Source organism: Meles meles, chromosome 2, assembly GCF_922984935.1.
Source record: "Meles meles chromosome 2, mMelMel3.1 paternal haplotype, whole genome shotgun sequence".
NCBI classification, from domain to species: Eukaryota; Metazoa; Chordata; class Mammalia; order Carnivora; family Mustelidae; genus Meles; species Meles meles.
This window is the reverse complement of record NC_060067.1, coordinates 108454336-108470836: the sequence shown is the minus strand read 5'-3', so window position 1 is coordinate 108470836 and position 16501 is coordinate 108454336. Positions and strand designations below refer to the sequence as shown.

Sequence of the window (16501 nt, the reverse complement as noted above, 5' to 3'; positions counted from 1 at the left end):
CCAAGGTATTCCTTTAACTGTTGTGCTTAGAATTGCATAAGTAATGAAAAATTCCAGAGTGAAGGAGACTTGGCTTAATAGATTTACATGAACATGCCTGGGGAGGAGGAAGAGGAGATCAGGTATTCCAGAAGTGAAGAGTACTAGGAAAAATAATCCAACTTGAACTACATTAATAAAAAATATGATATTAGAAGAGGGGAGAAAATGGAAGTACTAGGATCATTACGGATTTGTGATGCACAGATATATCTTTTCCAATCAATTTGCTTGCTGGGGAAGGGGAGGGATGGAATAATATGATTAATTATGTGCCAGGCATCATACTAAGCACTGGGGAGATGAAGTAGATAAGGCCTTCCTGGGTAATTTCACAAAGAGAAAATTTTGTTACAAATGTTTATGATATATTGTATATACAAAATATAAGAAGTATAGCAGACAGCTGTGCCTGAGATCAGAGAAGTTTTACACAGAAGGACACAATAACGAGCTACACTGGTCCATACAGAGGTAAAGCAAATACAAGGCCATGGAAAGTATCACTGGGATTTTGAAGTAATGTTCTCTCTCAAGAATTTACATTCTAATAAATTGCAGAGACTTAAATGCAGTACAACGTAACACATGCTATATTAAACCTATTTTCAAATTTCACGCAACAGGGGTCAAATTCCATAATATATCAAGAGTTGTTACAAACCGCTAAGAAAAAGGTCAACAGCCAAATAGGGGATTAGCATAATCAAATGTTCATTTTTATTCTTTTCCAGATGTACATTTTTAAATGATTCCTCTAGTGCCAATATGGGAAAATTTATGAGAAGGGACAAGTTTGAAAGCAAAAAGACTAATGTCGGGAAGCTACTGCAGCACTAGGTGAAATATTTAGAAGACCTGAACTTAATGGCAGGTTTAATTAACCTGGATGGACGATGGTAACATCAACCAGGCTAGAAAACACAGGCGAAGAAATACCCCACTTTATTTTCACCATACCCATCCACAGCAACTGTTCTGTATAGTTTGAGAGAATGCTCCAGAGAAAAGATTAGGTTACAAATATAGAGGTGTTACTCATCAGCCTAGAGGCAGTAGTCAATCCTATGTGTGTATGGAGATGAAATTGCCTGGAAGAACTTGCAAAAAGAAAAGGAACATCAACATTTAGGATTCAGTGGAGAGGAGCTGGCAAACAAGTCAAAGAGGAAATCCATGAAAGCCAATGAAGACAACATTTTAAGAACGAAGAGGAGGCCCATTATGTCAAATTCCAGAGAAGCCAGCAAATGGACAGTCATTGGTGACCTTTGCTAGCCTCAACAGCAGAGGACCTAAAACTGCAGTTGATTTGACAATGGGTAGGAGGTGAGGAATACATTAATGCACATTATTTCTAGAAGCGAAAAGCTTTGCTTTCAAAGGAGCTCTCCAACAATTAAAGTACACAAACAAACAAAAAACCACCCACAAAGCCTAACATGTATTGAGGATTTCTTTTGAGCAGGCAGTAAGCCATGCATTTCAAATACAATTCCTCTCATAGTAACAATAACCTTGCAAAGTTAATACTATCGTTTCCACTTTTCAGTAAGAAAAATGGGTTCAGGGTTGTCACATGACTTTCCCGTAGAAACACAGCAGGCACACAGAGAAAGCAGGATGTAAGTGCAGGTTTTATCAAACTGTAAGCCAATGTTCTTTTCACATTCCCATGCTGCCTATTCATCACTGTAAATATTCTGGGACGGGGTTGGGGGGGAGCTATTAACCATTTAATAGGAAGGATGCTTTGTTTTTTTGTTTTGTTTTGTTTTGGAAGATAGTTGAACTAGTTGACTTTTATAGCCTCTTCCACCTTCTACAACTCATGATTCTTTCTCTTACACCTTGCTCACAGGTAACCTGTAAGAGCTGCAGAATTCCACATATACTCATCATCCCTTTTGTAGTTCCTTTGATGCCATCCTCATTTACAAATAAGCCCATGTCCTGACATTGTGCTTATATTTAATATATACAGGAAAAAATTAACATGGCTTCCACTTATTTTTGCCAAAAAATGAAAGCACAATCTAGGAAGACAGTTAATCACTCCCTTCCCTGCACTCTACAGCACGTTGCATCTTCTGCTATTACAGTAATTATCACTTACGTTGTGATTTGCTGCCCCTTTCCCCCAACACACACACACACACTGGAAAGCAACCTCAGAGTCCCCCTACTTGAAGTACTGAGCACACAGCACAGAGCTAGGCAAGCAGTGATGCATGCGTGGACAGGATGGAAGGATGGATGGGGAGATGAATGGTCTGATAAGTGAAGGAAATAATACTTTTAACAGCCATTTGATACTCAATAATGGATTATTTAATCCATTTGCCAACTGGGATGTTACAGTGCTATCACCCTTGAGGTTAGCAGATAGAAAATTGAGTGATATAAGAAGCATGGGATATGAATTCTTCAAAAAGAGACATGAACGTTTACTCTCAAAAAGTCTCCTGAAACACAGGATTCTTCTTGAGTTCAGTACCACCCAAAGGCCAAGAAAAATTTAGTCCATTCACCAAATTATTTTTTAAAGATCAGTTACTTACGAAACGTCTTTAAAAAAGGCCAAGCTCATCCTAAATAACTAATCATAGTATTTTGGGCATGGCCCCTGGGAGATGTTTGAGGAAACAAGGCTGCATAGAGCATGCTGAAATCACCCCAGAGGTGCCTCCCTATGTGTTTCAAGATCTATCTAATCGACAGATGGATGTGACTAGTGAAGGTACACTCTCTGACCGTGCATGCCAGCCTTTGTCGAGATGCATAGGACATGACATTCCCTTGCACAAAACACAAGCATGCATGGATCCAGACTCTAAGAAACTTTCCTCAAAAATGTTCATTGGAACAGAGCAAACACTTCAAGAATTATAGGGATGCAAAAGTCCCACTGTGATCAGAGGTGCACCAGAAGATCAAGAAGACTACAGGTAATGCAAGATCCCCACGACAGGTGCAGCTCCGTCCCTTCCCCTCCTGCATGAGGAAACATATTAGAATGCAAGGGGAAAGCAGTATCTTAGGGTTAAGCATGAATCCAGCCTCGTTTATATATAGGTATTTTAAAATAAGCCATTTGCAAACTTTTGTACGTTGTTGTCAGGAGCTGTTAATACCTCACAGCTGAGTGTAACACAGAAATGTGTTGTGACAGCATAGTTGGAAGGCACTGGCCTTTTTTAGGCCTCAGTGAAACTTAAGCGAGTTATCCAATTACAACCGAACTCACTGGGTTAGCCAAACTCAATGGCCATGGGAGCTGTTTATCACCCACCTTCAATAACTGGATGGCAGAGGAGGCAGGTTTGGCTCTAGGCAAGTGGGGCGCTGAGCTGCCTTCATGGTGGTGTGACTTGCAAAGTAAACAAGGGACTTGGCCTGTCCTCCGTTACAGCGCGAACAGCACCATCATGTCAAGCTATCATGCTATCTTTATTATTGGTTTGTATTACAAATAAAAGCAAGTAAAATGAAAGCAACACCTCCAGAAAGTCATGCATCTGCTACTCAGGTTTTCTGGAAAGCTCTACTTATGGAGCAGGTTAGGTATTTGACACCTGAAAGCTGCAATCCTGGGAGAGGATATAACGGAGGGGAATTTCAATAGAAAGGACAGGAGTAGGAGCATCCTGGCAGTGGCAGTCTGCACCCAGCCAACGGACATTAGTGAATGCATAGGAGACTGGGACCACCAGTGAAGTACTTAAGTTTCAGGAAGGTTAAGGGTCAGCATAAGGACACAGAAGAGCAGAGCAGAGGGCTGGGGCAACCAAGCTCAAGATGATGGAGGTTCAATGAAAATAGATTAGCTAAAACGTATCTTATCACACTTCTCCATTTTCCAAAGACCCTAACAACCTGCATGGTTTTAAAGAAAGGCTACTGGGCTGGGGAAAGACCCAGAAATTATGCCACATGGGGTACAGCTAGAAGACTCAAGAACATGAAAGTTGTTTTTAATATCAAATGAGCTCTTTTATGAAAAACAGATAAGGCCCATTTCATGGAACTCTGTGGGGGCAATGCTAGGAATAATGACTGTGTACTCTACAGCATTAGACTGGTATCAACCCTAAGGAAATACTCTGGCAAGCAAAAAGGAAAGCAGGTCTTAGTAAGTAGGAGCTCCTCACAACGTGTGTTCATGAAACAGTGGGATTACCATCCACTGCAGAGGCTGGACAGGACATTCCACAATGGGGATGGCCTGGGCGAGATCACTATCATACCTTCAAAATCTCAGTTTGGCTTGTTTGTTTTCTTTGGTTCAGACACACCAAGTGTATGAGATAAAAGTTTTCCTTCTCCATCCCTCTCACCCTACAGAATTGGGAGGACTGGCTTCAAGCCAGATGAGTGGATTTCCAAAGTTTCTTCCAGCTTCAGAATTTCATAATTTCAGATTCAGATCACATTTACAACCCAAATAAATGAGAATCCTTTATTCTCTCCATTCAGAAGATTCCCCCATAATCCGAGCCAGTCTTAAATGTCCATGACTGCTCTCAAAAAAGAAAAAAAAAAAAGTCACCTAAATCCTGGCTGTTTCCCAATCATGTTTCCTGTTATTCAATTGCTAGTGGTAATAATGTTATGAGTGTGATCCACTGTAGAAAGTTTAATACCTATAATCTATAGTTAAATTACCACTCAACCTCTTCTTATTCAGACTGAATAATGTCTCAGTTCCTGTCATAATTTTAAGTTCTTTCATCACTTGGGAAAGGAGGGGGAAATTTTTTTTTTTTTTTAAGATACTGGAAGTTTTCTACACCTGTTTCTGAAGGTAGAGTTCTGACCAGAGGTGAAGGTACCAGAGGTATCACCTCCTGACTGCTGAATGCAAATAGGCAGAAGTTGACAATGATGGGATTTTATGTCGGAAACTACCCTTTCCCTAGCCTTCAACTCCTTGAAGGAAAAGTATTTTTGCAGTAGGGAAACAGATGAAATCCTAGCCCATAAATGGGAGCTTGGAAAGCCCTGGCAGCCTCCTTTAGCAGGGAGGCATTGGACCAAGTCTGGGCTAGCAGGTCCATGGTCTCCTGTAAGGACCAGACTGAGAGCAGATGCCTCATCATACCCCCTCCCAGCTGATGTGGACCCCAGGGCTGAGCCATCAGAGAGCTGACTCACCAGCAGCCTGTACTCATGTGATGTGCCTGAAGATTCTGTATTAGTACTACATAGACATCTCTTTTCTAGGCCTACAAGCAGGTTTCACACCTCTGTTCTGATTCCGAAACGTATTAGCTCTTACTCATTTGCGTTTGTGTATTTTTCTAAGCAAGCAATACAATCGTGCAGTCTAATGCGAGCCTCCCAGAGGCTTGTCAGAGCAGTTCTCCTTCAACTTGGTATCATCACCAGTCTTCCTGTAGGAAGAAAAAATCACCCCTCCTTGAGAAACGACCTACACGCCCTGTAACTGACAATAAGCCCCTGAAAACCAAGCACATTCTGGGGGTAAGCCGCTCCTGCTAGTTATGCTTCCGTCGGTTGTCTTTAGAGCAAAAACATACAAACTCAACTAACAAAAGAAAGCATTTCAAAAACTCAGGTGAAAACACCCTTCTACAAGACTGGTGCTTGCAAATCAGGAAACTCACCAGAAGTTTGGGAGCCGCCCATGATTTGAGATCCACAAAATTTCAAAATAGAAAAGAACCCTATAATTTAGAAATTAAATCCCTCTTCCCCTTTATCGGTTATTCTGTTCATTTAGCAACCACGGATGGAGGGTCTAATCTACAGTAGGCATTGTACCAGGGCTAAACATACTAAGATAAGTAAAGCCAAGCCCCACTCTCCTGGGCTCTCCACTTCCTGGGAAGGAGGCAGATAGGTAAACAAATCTTCACAGAGCATGCTCTGTTCAAGGTGTCCTCTGTGACAATGAAGAGGCTGACTCCCTTTACTCCAACTGAAGATATCATGAGATGCAGGTCCCAGAGGAGGCGACATCTGAACCAAGGCTGAATTACGAGAATTAAGTGATGACAGCTGTTACCATGACAATAATCAAACCCACACAGAGAAGGGACACATGTACTTTATTGACATTAATATGCACAGCAGACCAACAATGCCAGGTATAATGAAAAAAATTTTTAATTTCTTTGTAAAAAGCAAAATGATAATAACAATAATAACACAAACTAGGAAGTTCTGACTCAGGTTCTGTCACTGTAAGAGGATACATTGTGTTTTTAATTTAATTTGATAAAATGGCATAGCTTACAGGATGTTTAAAAACAAATGTCAACGGATGGCTTAAAGCCCACTTAGCAGAATATAAGGAGTCAGCAGAGTTGGTGCCACATTTTTCTAACTTCTCATAGCCCATACATCTTCCTAACTGGATAGAATCCAATGACATTTTGGGGGCCAGAGGAGGGCAGGAGGAGGGCAGGAGGTTATGTTGAAGAAGGCTGCATTTCTAAATTATAAAAGCATTACAAAAAATGATAAATTGAGATGTAAAAAAGGAAGAGGGTTTTTTCCTGGTCTTGGTTTTGTTTGTTTGTTAGTTTTCATGGAATTTGCCAGGTCCTTTTCTCTTCAAGTCCAAATCTAAACAATAATTAAAAAATATTTGTCACCCAATATGTCAAACACTAACTGATTAACATATTTCTTCTCACCTGTCAAAACTGATCAGTCTATGGAGAAATACAACAAAAACTGAAAGAAAGCTTTCAAGTTCAAACTACTCTGTCACGGTGAAAAGGATTTAGCCTTTTAAACTCAACTGGCATAAAGCCAGTCCAAATGACCAAACAACAAAACTGCCCTCCACCTAATTATATCACCTTATTAATACCTCCTCCTCATACTGTATTTCCTGATATGGCTGGAGAACGAAGCATTCCAATTAGCCATATAGTCATCGTATAGAACCATTTACAAAGAATGAGAATATAATGAGCTCAAAATAAACATACACTCTGTCTCCATTTATTGCTTTAGGAGGCACACGTGAGAACTGCGCAATGTCCAAAGTCATCTGACAAGAACTGATTCAGTGCATAAGAAGCAAGGCACTGAGCCAGGCCCCACTGGTTCAATGACCATAGTTTTCAAACTAAAACTCTGAACAGACATATTAACAGATAATTTGATGTACCTTCCAAGCATATGCAGCATCCTGGAAGATACAGTTTAAACAACGATGTATGAAAGCCTCCTAAACGTCCAAATGCTACATAGAGACAAATGAACATTTAAATCAGAAGTAGTAGCTCCTCCCCGAAAAGAGAAAAAAATAAAGTGGATCTAGACAGTTACTCTAAGAAGAGACTCCAAGTCTTAAAACCTTAGAGCTGGTGGGATTTTTTTTAAATTTAGCTCCATATAAATAAAATTCTGTCTCAACATCAACCATCATTCTTCTGGTTTATAACTGTACAAAGGTACCCGAAACTGACAACACTGTAAGGTGGTATGTCATAATCTGAGGCAGCTGCGAACATAAATCTCTGGTATCTGTTTGTTATGCTTCTGCAGACAGTCGCAGAATTTCCAGTTCCAGGAGATAGTTCATAGAAAGTCAGATAGACCATCATATTTTGCTGTGAGGCAAAAGCATGGATTAAAGAAGAAATAAGAAGATAAACAGAAAATTCTATTTTTCTCTAGGATGGTCTTACAAAGAATACATCTAATTCCAAAAATATAGTAATTTCATAAGTGATTACTGCTTCCTTGGTTTTTGTTTTTAATTTCAAGGTTTTGACTACTGCATGTACATCTGTGAAATGGATTTGAGATCCCAGCCATAGGTCTAAGTCCTCAAGCTGACAGTCCATCTGATTTAAGCCATTATTCAGAACACCTGGCAGTAGAGAAATATGAAATATTTTATTTGACTTCATATGAAATATAATTGATGGTTTATCAATGATACAGCCTGCGTGAAGACAAGACGGAAATACAATAAAAAATAAAATGAGTCAAAAATATTGCAAACATCAAGACTACTAAAGACTTAGTTTATAAACTGAAATCGTGTTTCATTGTCTACATTCCCACCTGATGACTATTTTTTAAAAAGGAATAAAACCCTAAGAAGCGTTGGCTGGTATTTTCATTTGATCGTTTTTTTGTTTTTTTTTTTAGATTTTTATTTTCATTTGATCGTTCTTTAGAAATTAATAAAAATCCTCAAACCAGGCCAACGGTATGGGCCATTTATCTGTATTTCAGACAAAGAGGCTTATGATAACAACCTTCAAAATAAAAGTTAAAAGTTTTAGCAGGAGAATATGGTATTTCCGTGTACATATATGAACAGAAAACAATGTTTAACAGTTTTTGTTTAGTAAACCTCATGCCATGATCAAACCAGATTATAACATTTATCATCAGAATTTATATTTCTGCTAAATACAGATACAAAAGCTTCTTCTATTACAGCTATTTTATATAGCTAGTAATTCAGTAAAATTAAGTTTGAAATAAAATGTGATAGCTTAAATACACCAAAAGAAGTCAGTTTCAAACAGATTTTCAAGAGAGAGCATCTCTGCTAAAGGAAAGAATGTGCTTACACTTACCTGCATTCTAGTCCACCTGTGACCGACCATTCTATCTATTCTGTCTCCATTTCTTCAACTATAAAATAAATGCCACCATAAGCTACTGTTGCAGACCCAAGGCATTCACAGATTTCAATATTAATCGTTCTGACTATTCTTGAGTGACCCTGAAAATACATTAACACATTCTCATTTGTAATTCTGTGTCAGCAGTGACCAAATTGCCATTCCCAGGCAAGGGGAGCAAGCGTGACCACTTGGGTCTCTCAAATTCCACTTGAGGATCCTCTAGTTCTCACAAGTGAATAGAGAATACAATTTTACATTTGAGGAAAATAGCCTGTGACTTATCAAATATAACAGGGCAATTACAGAAAGATGGAATTCCAAATCTCACTGTATCTCTCTTGAATATCAAGAAAGTTGCTAAAAGAGTACCAGTATGATTTCTTAGTATTTACCAAGGTTCCAGATCATGAATCACCATCATTCTCTATAGTTCTGGAGTGTCCAATATTTTCACAAAACTTTCCCAAATTGTAATTTAACTGGATTTGCTAAAAGGAGAGTATATCTAGAAAAATGCTGTTTTCCAATGAGGTCACTCTAAATGGATTCTTTATTTGGTTTCATAATTAGTTCCAACTTTACACATGGCTGACACAGAAAAGATACAGAAAAGCGTAACAGTCCAATTATAAAAGTTATAAGTGTACAGTATATCAGAGTCATATTTCATATTTCTAAGATTATAAATAAAAACAGGTCATACTTATAGAAACAAAGAGACTTAAAACACAAAACAGACTTAAAAAGCTGTATTTTTAAACTAATACAAACAAATATTGGAGTAAACTAACTAGATTCTAAGGTGTTACTTTTTTCACATTTTATATTGGATGTCTTAAAATACATGGCTCATTTAAAGTAGAGGTTCTTTCCTCCAGTTTCCAAAAAATATTATTTTTTACATGTTAATCTTCTAATAGATGGCATTTTAGAATCACTGGAATTTCCCTGAATCATAGTCTTGAATTTACAAAATGCCTTAGCCTTAAGTTTACAAAATGCCTTAGCCTTAAGTTTACAAAATTGTGTTGAAAACCATGCATTTTTGTATATTTACTTTATAGTAGAAATCCTGAAAGAAAATACTAATGAATAGATTAATCTAATTTGTAATTAATAACATTAATTGACATGCTATTCGGTATGTCCAGAAAATAATCTGTACTGTTAAGTATATTAACCATGCCCAAATCGTGTTGTTTATAGTATTAATTAGATTAGCAGGCCCCTTTCTTCACATCCAGTGCTGATGTAAACTTTAGCCACCAAACACTGATGTTTAATAACACTGAATTAATGAGGTTTTACTGTACTCAAATGAAAACCAGATACACAGAATATACACGGAATAACTGAACTGATGATAATAAATCTAAGTAAAATAAATTCACAATGAGCTCTTCTTGACACACCACAAAGAAATGGCATTAGTTAATACATTGTTTCAAAATCCAAAAATGATGATGATTACTTATGTAGCATATTTTTATTTTCTTCTTAAGCAGTATTACTATCTCATTCAGCTAGAAACACTGGTGGCTTGAATCCTTATTTATTTAATATTTTGCTTAGCTACCAGCTTCATGATTATATGATCTTAGCTACCTTTCCAGAATTTCCCTATGTGTATTTTGTCTTCACAAACAGTATATAAGCTGGCAATACAGAAAACGACAGCATGTTTTGTTTTGTTTTGTTTTAATTCCCCACAGCCAAAAGTAACCTGACACACAGCACAAATTCCCTACCTACAGTTTTTGAGAAATCCCCCAAAATTCCTCCCAGGAATTTACCCCCCATCAACCTGCCATGGTATCTGGAATTTCTACCATCAAAATCAGTTTGAGTTAAGGTAAGAGGCCCATTGGAAAATACTTAGAGATGGGAACAAAGAGAAGGGAAAGCGATGCAACAAAGCAAGACACTCATCACATACAATTTAATTTCCTCTAAGTGTATGACTTTTGTGTAGCAAAGTTCTATAGTCAATAGGAGTGTTAGGGCCAGTCAAGGAGTTAAAGGCAGGAACAGGCAGGGAGAAATGAACAAAAGCCAAAGTCTGAAACCAGGCCGGAGGAGCACCACTTCAGAGAAAATCCAGACTATGTGGTGTGCTGGTGGAAAGCCGGGAGAGTGGTTATTCTTCTATTTACTGCCCTCCATCTTTTGCCATATAGTTATACATATATTTTTGTTTCCTTAAAAAAATGTAAAACAGTAAATGGATCAAATTATTCTGATTTCCAACGAAGGGCATTACCAAGATCTTGTCTATGAATTTTTATACTTTCCATTGTATTTATCCAAGAACAGTCAAAATGAAACAGCACCAGTTTTGCTAAATAAAGTAACTTTCTTCCTGAGGTAACCTAAAGGAATGCTTTTTGTCTCCAATGCTGCCATTCCTGCTCATTTTTAAGATTTGGAAAACTGATCACGGGCTCTGAACACACTCTAGAAGATGCTATGAACCTGAAAAATTGCATAGTTAGTTGAGACTTAAACTCAACCTACCTTTCTAAAGTTGCATTCTGGAAGTACAAATCAAGAAAGCCGTCACATCATGGTATTACTACAAACAAAACCACAAGCACAGCTTTATTTGTAAATAGCAATTTGTTATACAACAAAAGCCAGATGACGCTAATGCAGATAACTGTAAACACACACCATGGCATGCCACGGTAATAATGACCCAAATACTTATTTCTGCATGTAACCAAATACTACTATCTGTACTTTGTAAAAGGAGAGAAAGCTTAAGGAACACAAAATTTTCTCAAGGATAATCCTTTTCCTGCATTAAAGAGTCGATCTCAGACCTCTGAGATTAAGTTCTAACAAAATTTCAAGTCATAGTTCCATGAACTATATCTTATCTAATTTTGTAAATTCAAAAAATCATTTGGTCATCTGTTTTCCATTCATTATACATGCACTCTCTACTCACTAAACATGTGGATAAGTGGGGAAATACTATTTCTTAGAGAACTGATAATCAAAATAGATTACCATTTCAAACAATTAGTTATAAAAATCATATATGAGACAAAATGTTGGATCCACCTTTCGAGAATGCCTTTTAAGCCAACAATATAAAGTCTCTAAGAAAGCATAAGAAAAATAGCATCCCCACCTTAAAATTACGATTTATCAATAAAACTTTTTCTATAAACAAAATTTCACATTCAAAATTCATATCAAGATCCTTATCAAAACAAATGCAAAATTACCTTTTCCTATTTTGAGACTTTCCTACGTTCCTATATTATCCACATGTGCATTTCAGTTCTGCAAAAATATGTAAATCATATTTTTGGAATTATGGGGTGTTTGAGTACTTCCAATAAAGAGCCATTTATAAAAATGTTGTAATAAAGCATTGGGAAAAAGTAAGACAAAATAGGCATAGAATGGATGAATGGGCTTCTTCACAATAATTGGTAAAGACACCAAGCCAGAACGTATTGACAATTATTTTTACATTCTTCCCTGCTTGACAACTTTACATTTACAGGGAGAAGCCACACTTTGTGATTTAAAACAGGGAACCTGAACTTACGTGTGCACATATGAATGTTTTTTATTTGTTGACACTTTACTGCTATCTTTTGAATCGTAAGCTTTACATTACTTGTTTTAAAAACAGGCAATCTCAACATAAAGATTGGAGTTACACCTAAACTTCACACATTAGGGAGATACTCCCATAGCTCAGCAAAAGGTCGTAATTTTTTAAAATGTCAACAGAAAACCTTAATACATAGCCTAGTTTTTTTGAATGAATTTGAATTCACTGTTTCAACCTGAGGAGCTATGCATGCAGAAAGAACAGCTGTACATCTATAGCCCTACTTCCAGTCATTACTGCAAGGGTATTTCCTCCTTTTTCTGATGAGTCTATGAATACTGCATTCAACCAGGAATGATTCTAATACAACCAAAACAACAAAAGATACTTTATTCTCTCTTTCTTAAAAAAAACAGAACATAATATCCCCCCATCACCAGGAACACACACACACACACACAAACTTTAAAAACTGAGCAAATGTGCATGGAGCAATGAACAGCTCGGACACCCCAGGCCTTCTGTCTCATGGTCTCAGGGCTGCTGAGTTACTTCACCTAAGTGCTCATGGGGCAAATGACTTTATTGCCTTGCATTCTACTTGCATGGCCGCATTAAATACTATCTCAGTTTTACACACAACGCGCACACACACAAGCCACACCAGACAGTGCTGTTTCCAATTTCAGCGGCCCCTTGCGCGCCTAGCCCAGACCCCATGCCCGCTCTGCTCCAGGTCCTAACACCAGGGACGAGGGACACTACTTAATCCTGGCCGGATCTGCTCCGTAGTCCCATCCTTCCAGGATTCGTAGGATGGTTCCTAACCCACTTCACCACGGAACACAACGAGGACGGCGGGTTTTCCCGGGCAAGAAAGACCAGTGGCGGTCCCCTTCCTCACCCCCACGCAACCCGGCTTCTCTTCGCCAGAAACCCCAGGGGCAGGAGTATACACGATCCCGGGGCGAGGAGAGGAGCCAATAATAGTAATCAAATAGCCCGTTAACAAGGGGGTGCCAGGGCATGGAAGAAGCGAGAGGGGTGAGGTTACCACGCGGGAGGTGTGCTCCAGCGGGGAACCATTCAAGAGCAATGACAGGTCGGCGGGGGAAGGCTCGGGTGGCGAGGGAGGTTGGAGAACTGCTTTCCGCGTCTCTCTCAGGGCCTGCGGGGGAATCCCGGGGCGGCGGCGGCGGGTCGTTCCCCGCCTCCCGCGGCCCCCGCGCGTCCCCTCCGCCACCCGCTCAGCCTGCGGCCACCCCCGCCCCGCGCGGAAGGAAGCGCCGGGCTCCCCCCACGCTCTCCCGCTCTCTCGCGAGTCCTGTGCAGGCCCTTTCAGGGGGAGGGGGAGGGGGCGCGGAGGGAATTGCTGCAATGGAGCGCGGAGAGAACCCTGCCCGAGCGAGGCAGTCGGTGGAAAGCCACGGCCACATAAAAATGCCATATTAATTTTTTAAAAGCCATAAATCACCCCTCCCTCTGCAAAAGAAAATCATAAACCCGATCCCATGCAAGCCTGCGAGCAGCCACCCACTTCCTATTTCTGTCACAGCAGCTACACCCTGCCAGCAACCACCCCCCGGGCGCCCCCTCCCGCCACCGCCACCCCCGCCGCCGCCTCCCCGCTGCTCAGCCATTTGCCAACTGACGCCCCCGTAAATAAAAATGCCCCAAGTGGGGCTGGGTGGGAGGCTTGGGGGAAGGGCGCGCAAAGGAGGGGGGGTTCGAGGGTTGCACAATATCCTAGAAGGTCCGTGGCTGGAGCAAGGAGAGAACCGGAGGCGGGGGGAGGGGAGGCAAGCCGTGAGGGTTCCTGCGGCACACGGTGCACCCGGGCGACCGCGGCGCGCCGCTTACCTTTCACCACCCTGTCGGTCGTCGACAACTTGGGATCAATTGCCTTGGGCTCGGACATCTCCAGCCGCCGGGGGACAGCGACGCGCTGCTCGTCCGTCCTACTGCACACCCCGACCGGACCGGCGGGCCAGACACTCAGCGCCGCCGCCGCCGCGCTGCAAACCGCTCGGCTGTAGGTCTGGGCTCTGAGCTGGCTTTAAAGTTACTGCCTTCTCGCGCGTCCCTCCTCCTCCACCTCCTCCACCTCCTCCTCCTCCTTCGCCGCCGCCGCCGCCTTCACTCCTCCTCCGCCGCCGCCAGCCCCGCCGACTCCGCTCCGGGCTGCGCGTGTGTGGTGGTTATTTATTTATTTTCTAAGCACGCCTCTTGGTTCTTCTTTTATTCTTGGGGGAAGGGGGATGGGGAGGAGAAGCGCACACAGGAGCACCCACCCTGGCAAGGAGACCGGGCACCGCGGAATGGAGCCCCACGCGCGCACTCCGCCGGGATTAAGACCGATCACATGGGAGGGCCGGGGGCGAGAGAGAAGAGGCAGGGCCGCCGATGTCAGTGCCACCAGCCGTGCCTCGGCGTCCCCGGCGGCGGAAAGGCGGCCGCCGCTGCTGCTGCTGCTGCCGCTGTTGCCGCCTCTGCTTCCACACACCAAGCGCCACCGCTTGTCCGCGGCCGCCTGAGACGTCCCGCCACTGCGCTCGCCCGCGCTCCTTTCTGCCTCCCCGCGCCGCTCCTTCACTCACACAGGCACAGCCGCGGAGCTCGGCAGACACAGTCCCGGGCGCAACCTACCCTCCTCCGCCGCCGCCGCCTCCGCCGCCGCCACCGCGCCCGCCTCCGCCTCCTCCCCTTCCTCCTCCCGGCCCCCGCCTCCAGCGCCCCGGCAGCCTCCACCTCCCTGCGGAGCCAGCCCCCCCCATTCCCCGCCCCGGCGTCGAAGCTCTTGGCATCCATTGGCTGAGATTCGCGTCACTCACTGCTAGGTACCGGCCTCCCCGCTCGCCCCGCCTCCCGCTCCTCCTCGCCGTCCCCGCCCCCCGCTGTTTTCTCCCAGCTGCCAGTCCAGTGGGCCTGCTGCCTCTGCCGCCCAGTCCCCGCTCAGGTGTCACTGTTGCTGGCAGGCCCGGATTAGGGAAAGAGAATGGGGAGGGGGTCGCGGCTGGGAGGCGAGGGGCTGTACTCTGCCCCCCGCAGCCCCATTTGGCATCCGCCCCTGGACCCCGCACACTCCCCCGCGCCGCTTTGGCAGTTGTGCGTTGTCGGCTGGGTTAAGCCGCAGTGTGAGTAGCCAAGTGCGGAGGGTGTCTCCGGGTGTGTGCGTGGCCCTCAAGAGGGCAAGAAGGAGGGAGGCTGGAGAGGAGGGAAGGGGGTGGGGGTCAGAAGCACCGAGAGAGGGCGGAGGAGGGAAGAGCTCGGGGAGCTCCGGGGCCCGCGGCACAGCTGCTGTCGCTGTCGCTGCCGCAGCTGTCCAGGAAGGATCGCCAAAACGGCGACGAATAAACAACTTACCTTGGGGAGTCGGGCTCCGCCTGTGATGGGTGTACGGTGGTTTTTGTTACTGGGCTTTCTCTGTGGGCGGTGTGGTGGTTATCAGTGTTTCCCACCCGTGCATCCACACCTTCTGAGGAGGGGGCCGCTTCTGAGCGTCGCGAGTCAGGGACGTGGCTGAGTGTGCCGGGCGGGCTCGCCAAGGAGAATGGGGACGGGAGTCCAAGCGACCCCCAGCAACTTTGAGTCACCCGGGACTGCCCTGCCGATCTCCAGGGAGAAATGAGGGGGCTGGAGACACACCGCAGAGGGTCGCCTTTTCCCTGTTCACAGGCTCACGCAGCCAGTGGTCAGGACTGGTGGCGCCACACCTCCCTTCCTGACTCCTTCCAATCATCCGACGTCCACTTGGTGCTCCGGGTGTGTGCGGGGCCCTGAAGCCCAGGGCGGATCCCCACTGTGGTCCCTTCGGTTGGGAGAATAAAGGAGAGAATGCTAGGCGCAGGAGGACAGCATGGCAATGGCCCAACAGCTCCTTTCTGACCTGCCTGCCCCACCACAGAATGAAGAGCCAATCTCCCTCTGTCCGAAGGTCACCTCTGCTCACTACTGTCCTCTCTCTGACCAACTGGGCAAAGAGATTGGAGCTTGCTTCTCTGTGAACAACAGAGAGCTGAATAAATTTCTCATCCTCCATCCTTCCTGTGATATTTCTTAATTCCTTCAATATCAGGTTTTTTTTTCTACTTCCTGAATTGGACAATTAACCCAGGAAAAAGCCTAATAAAAGATTTAGGGGAGCTAGGAGATGGAGCCAGGAGACAGATTAGATTAGAGTTCAAACTCGAAAATAAGTTTGAGAACTTGACTGATGGTGCTTGAGTATGGCTTGAAGAGTATAGCCTGCAAGGAACAGGACCTCACA

At 43.3% G+C, this 16501-nt stretch overlaps 1 protein-coding gene across 5 annotated transcripts in view; it reads right to left on the bottom strand.

Annotated features, from left to right (window-relative positions):
- Window positions 1-15830, bottom strand: part of PPP3CA (protein phosphatase 3 catalytic subunit alpha) — a 322846-nt gene extending 307016 nt beyond the window's left edge. The window contains exons 1-3 of one of the 5 annotated variants that reach the window (XM_045992708.1): window positions 14095-14297; window positions 11178-11235; window positions 8613-8670 (exon numbers count right to left, since the gene is read on the bottom strand). Coding sequence is in view for 2 of the 5 variants with exons in the window: in XM_045992700.1 (XP_045848656.1) it covers window positions 14095-14152 (58 nt within the window). In the remaining 3 variants the exon portion in view is untranslated. Of the gene's footprint in view, window positions 1-8612; window positions 8671-11177; window positions 11236-14094; window positions 14306-15597 lie in introns of those variants that run through there. The other 4 variants (XM_045992716.1, XM_045992725.1, XM_045992700.1 and 1 more) reach the window with 4 other exon arrangements.
- Window positions 15831-16501: the final 671 nt, after the last annotated feature.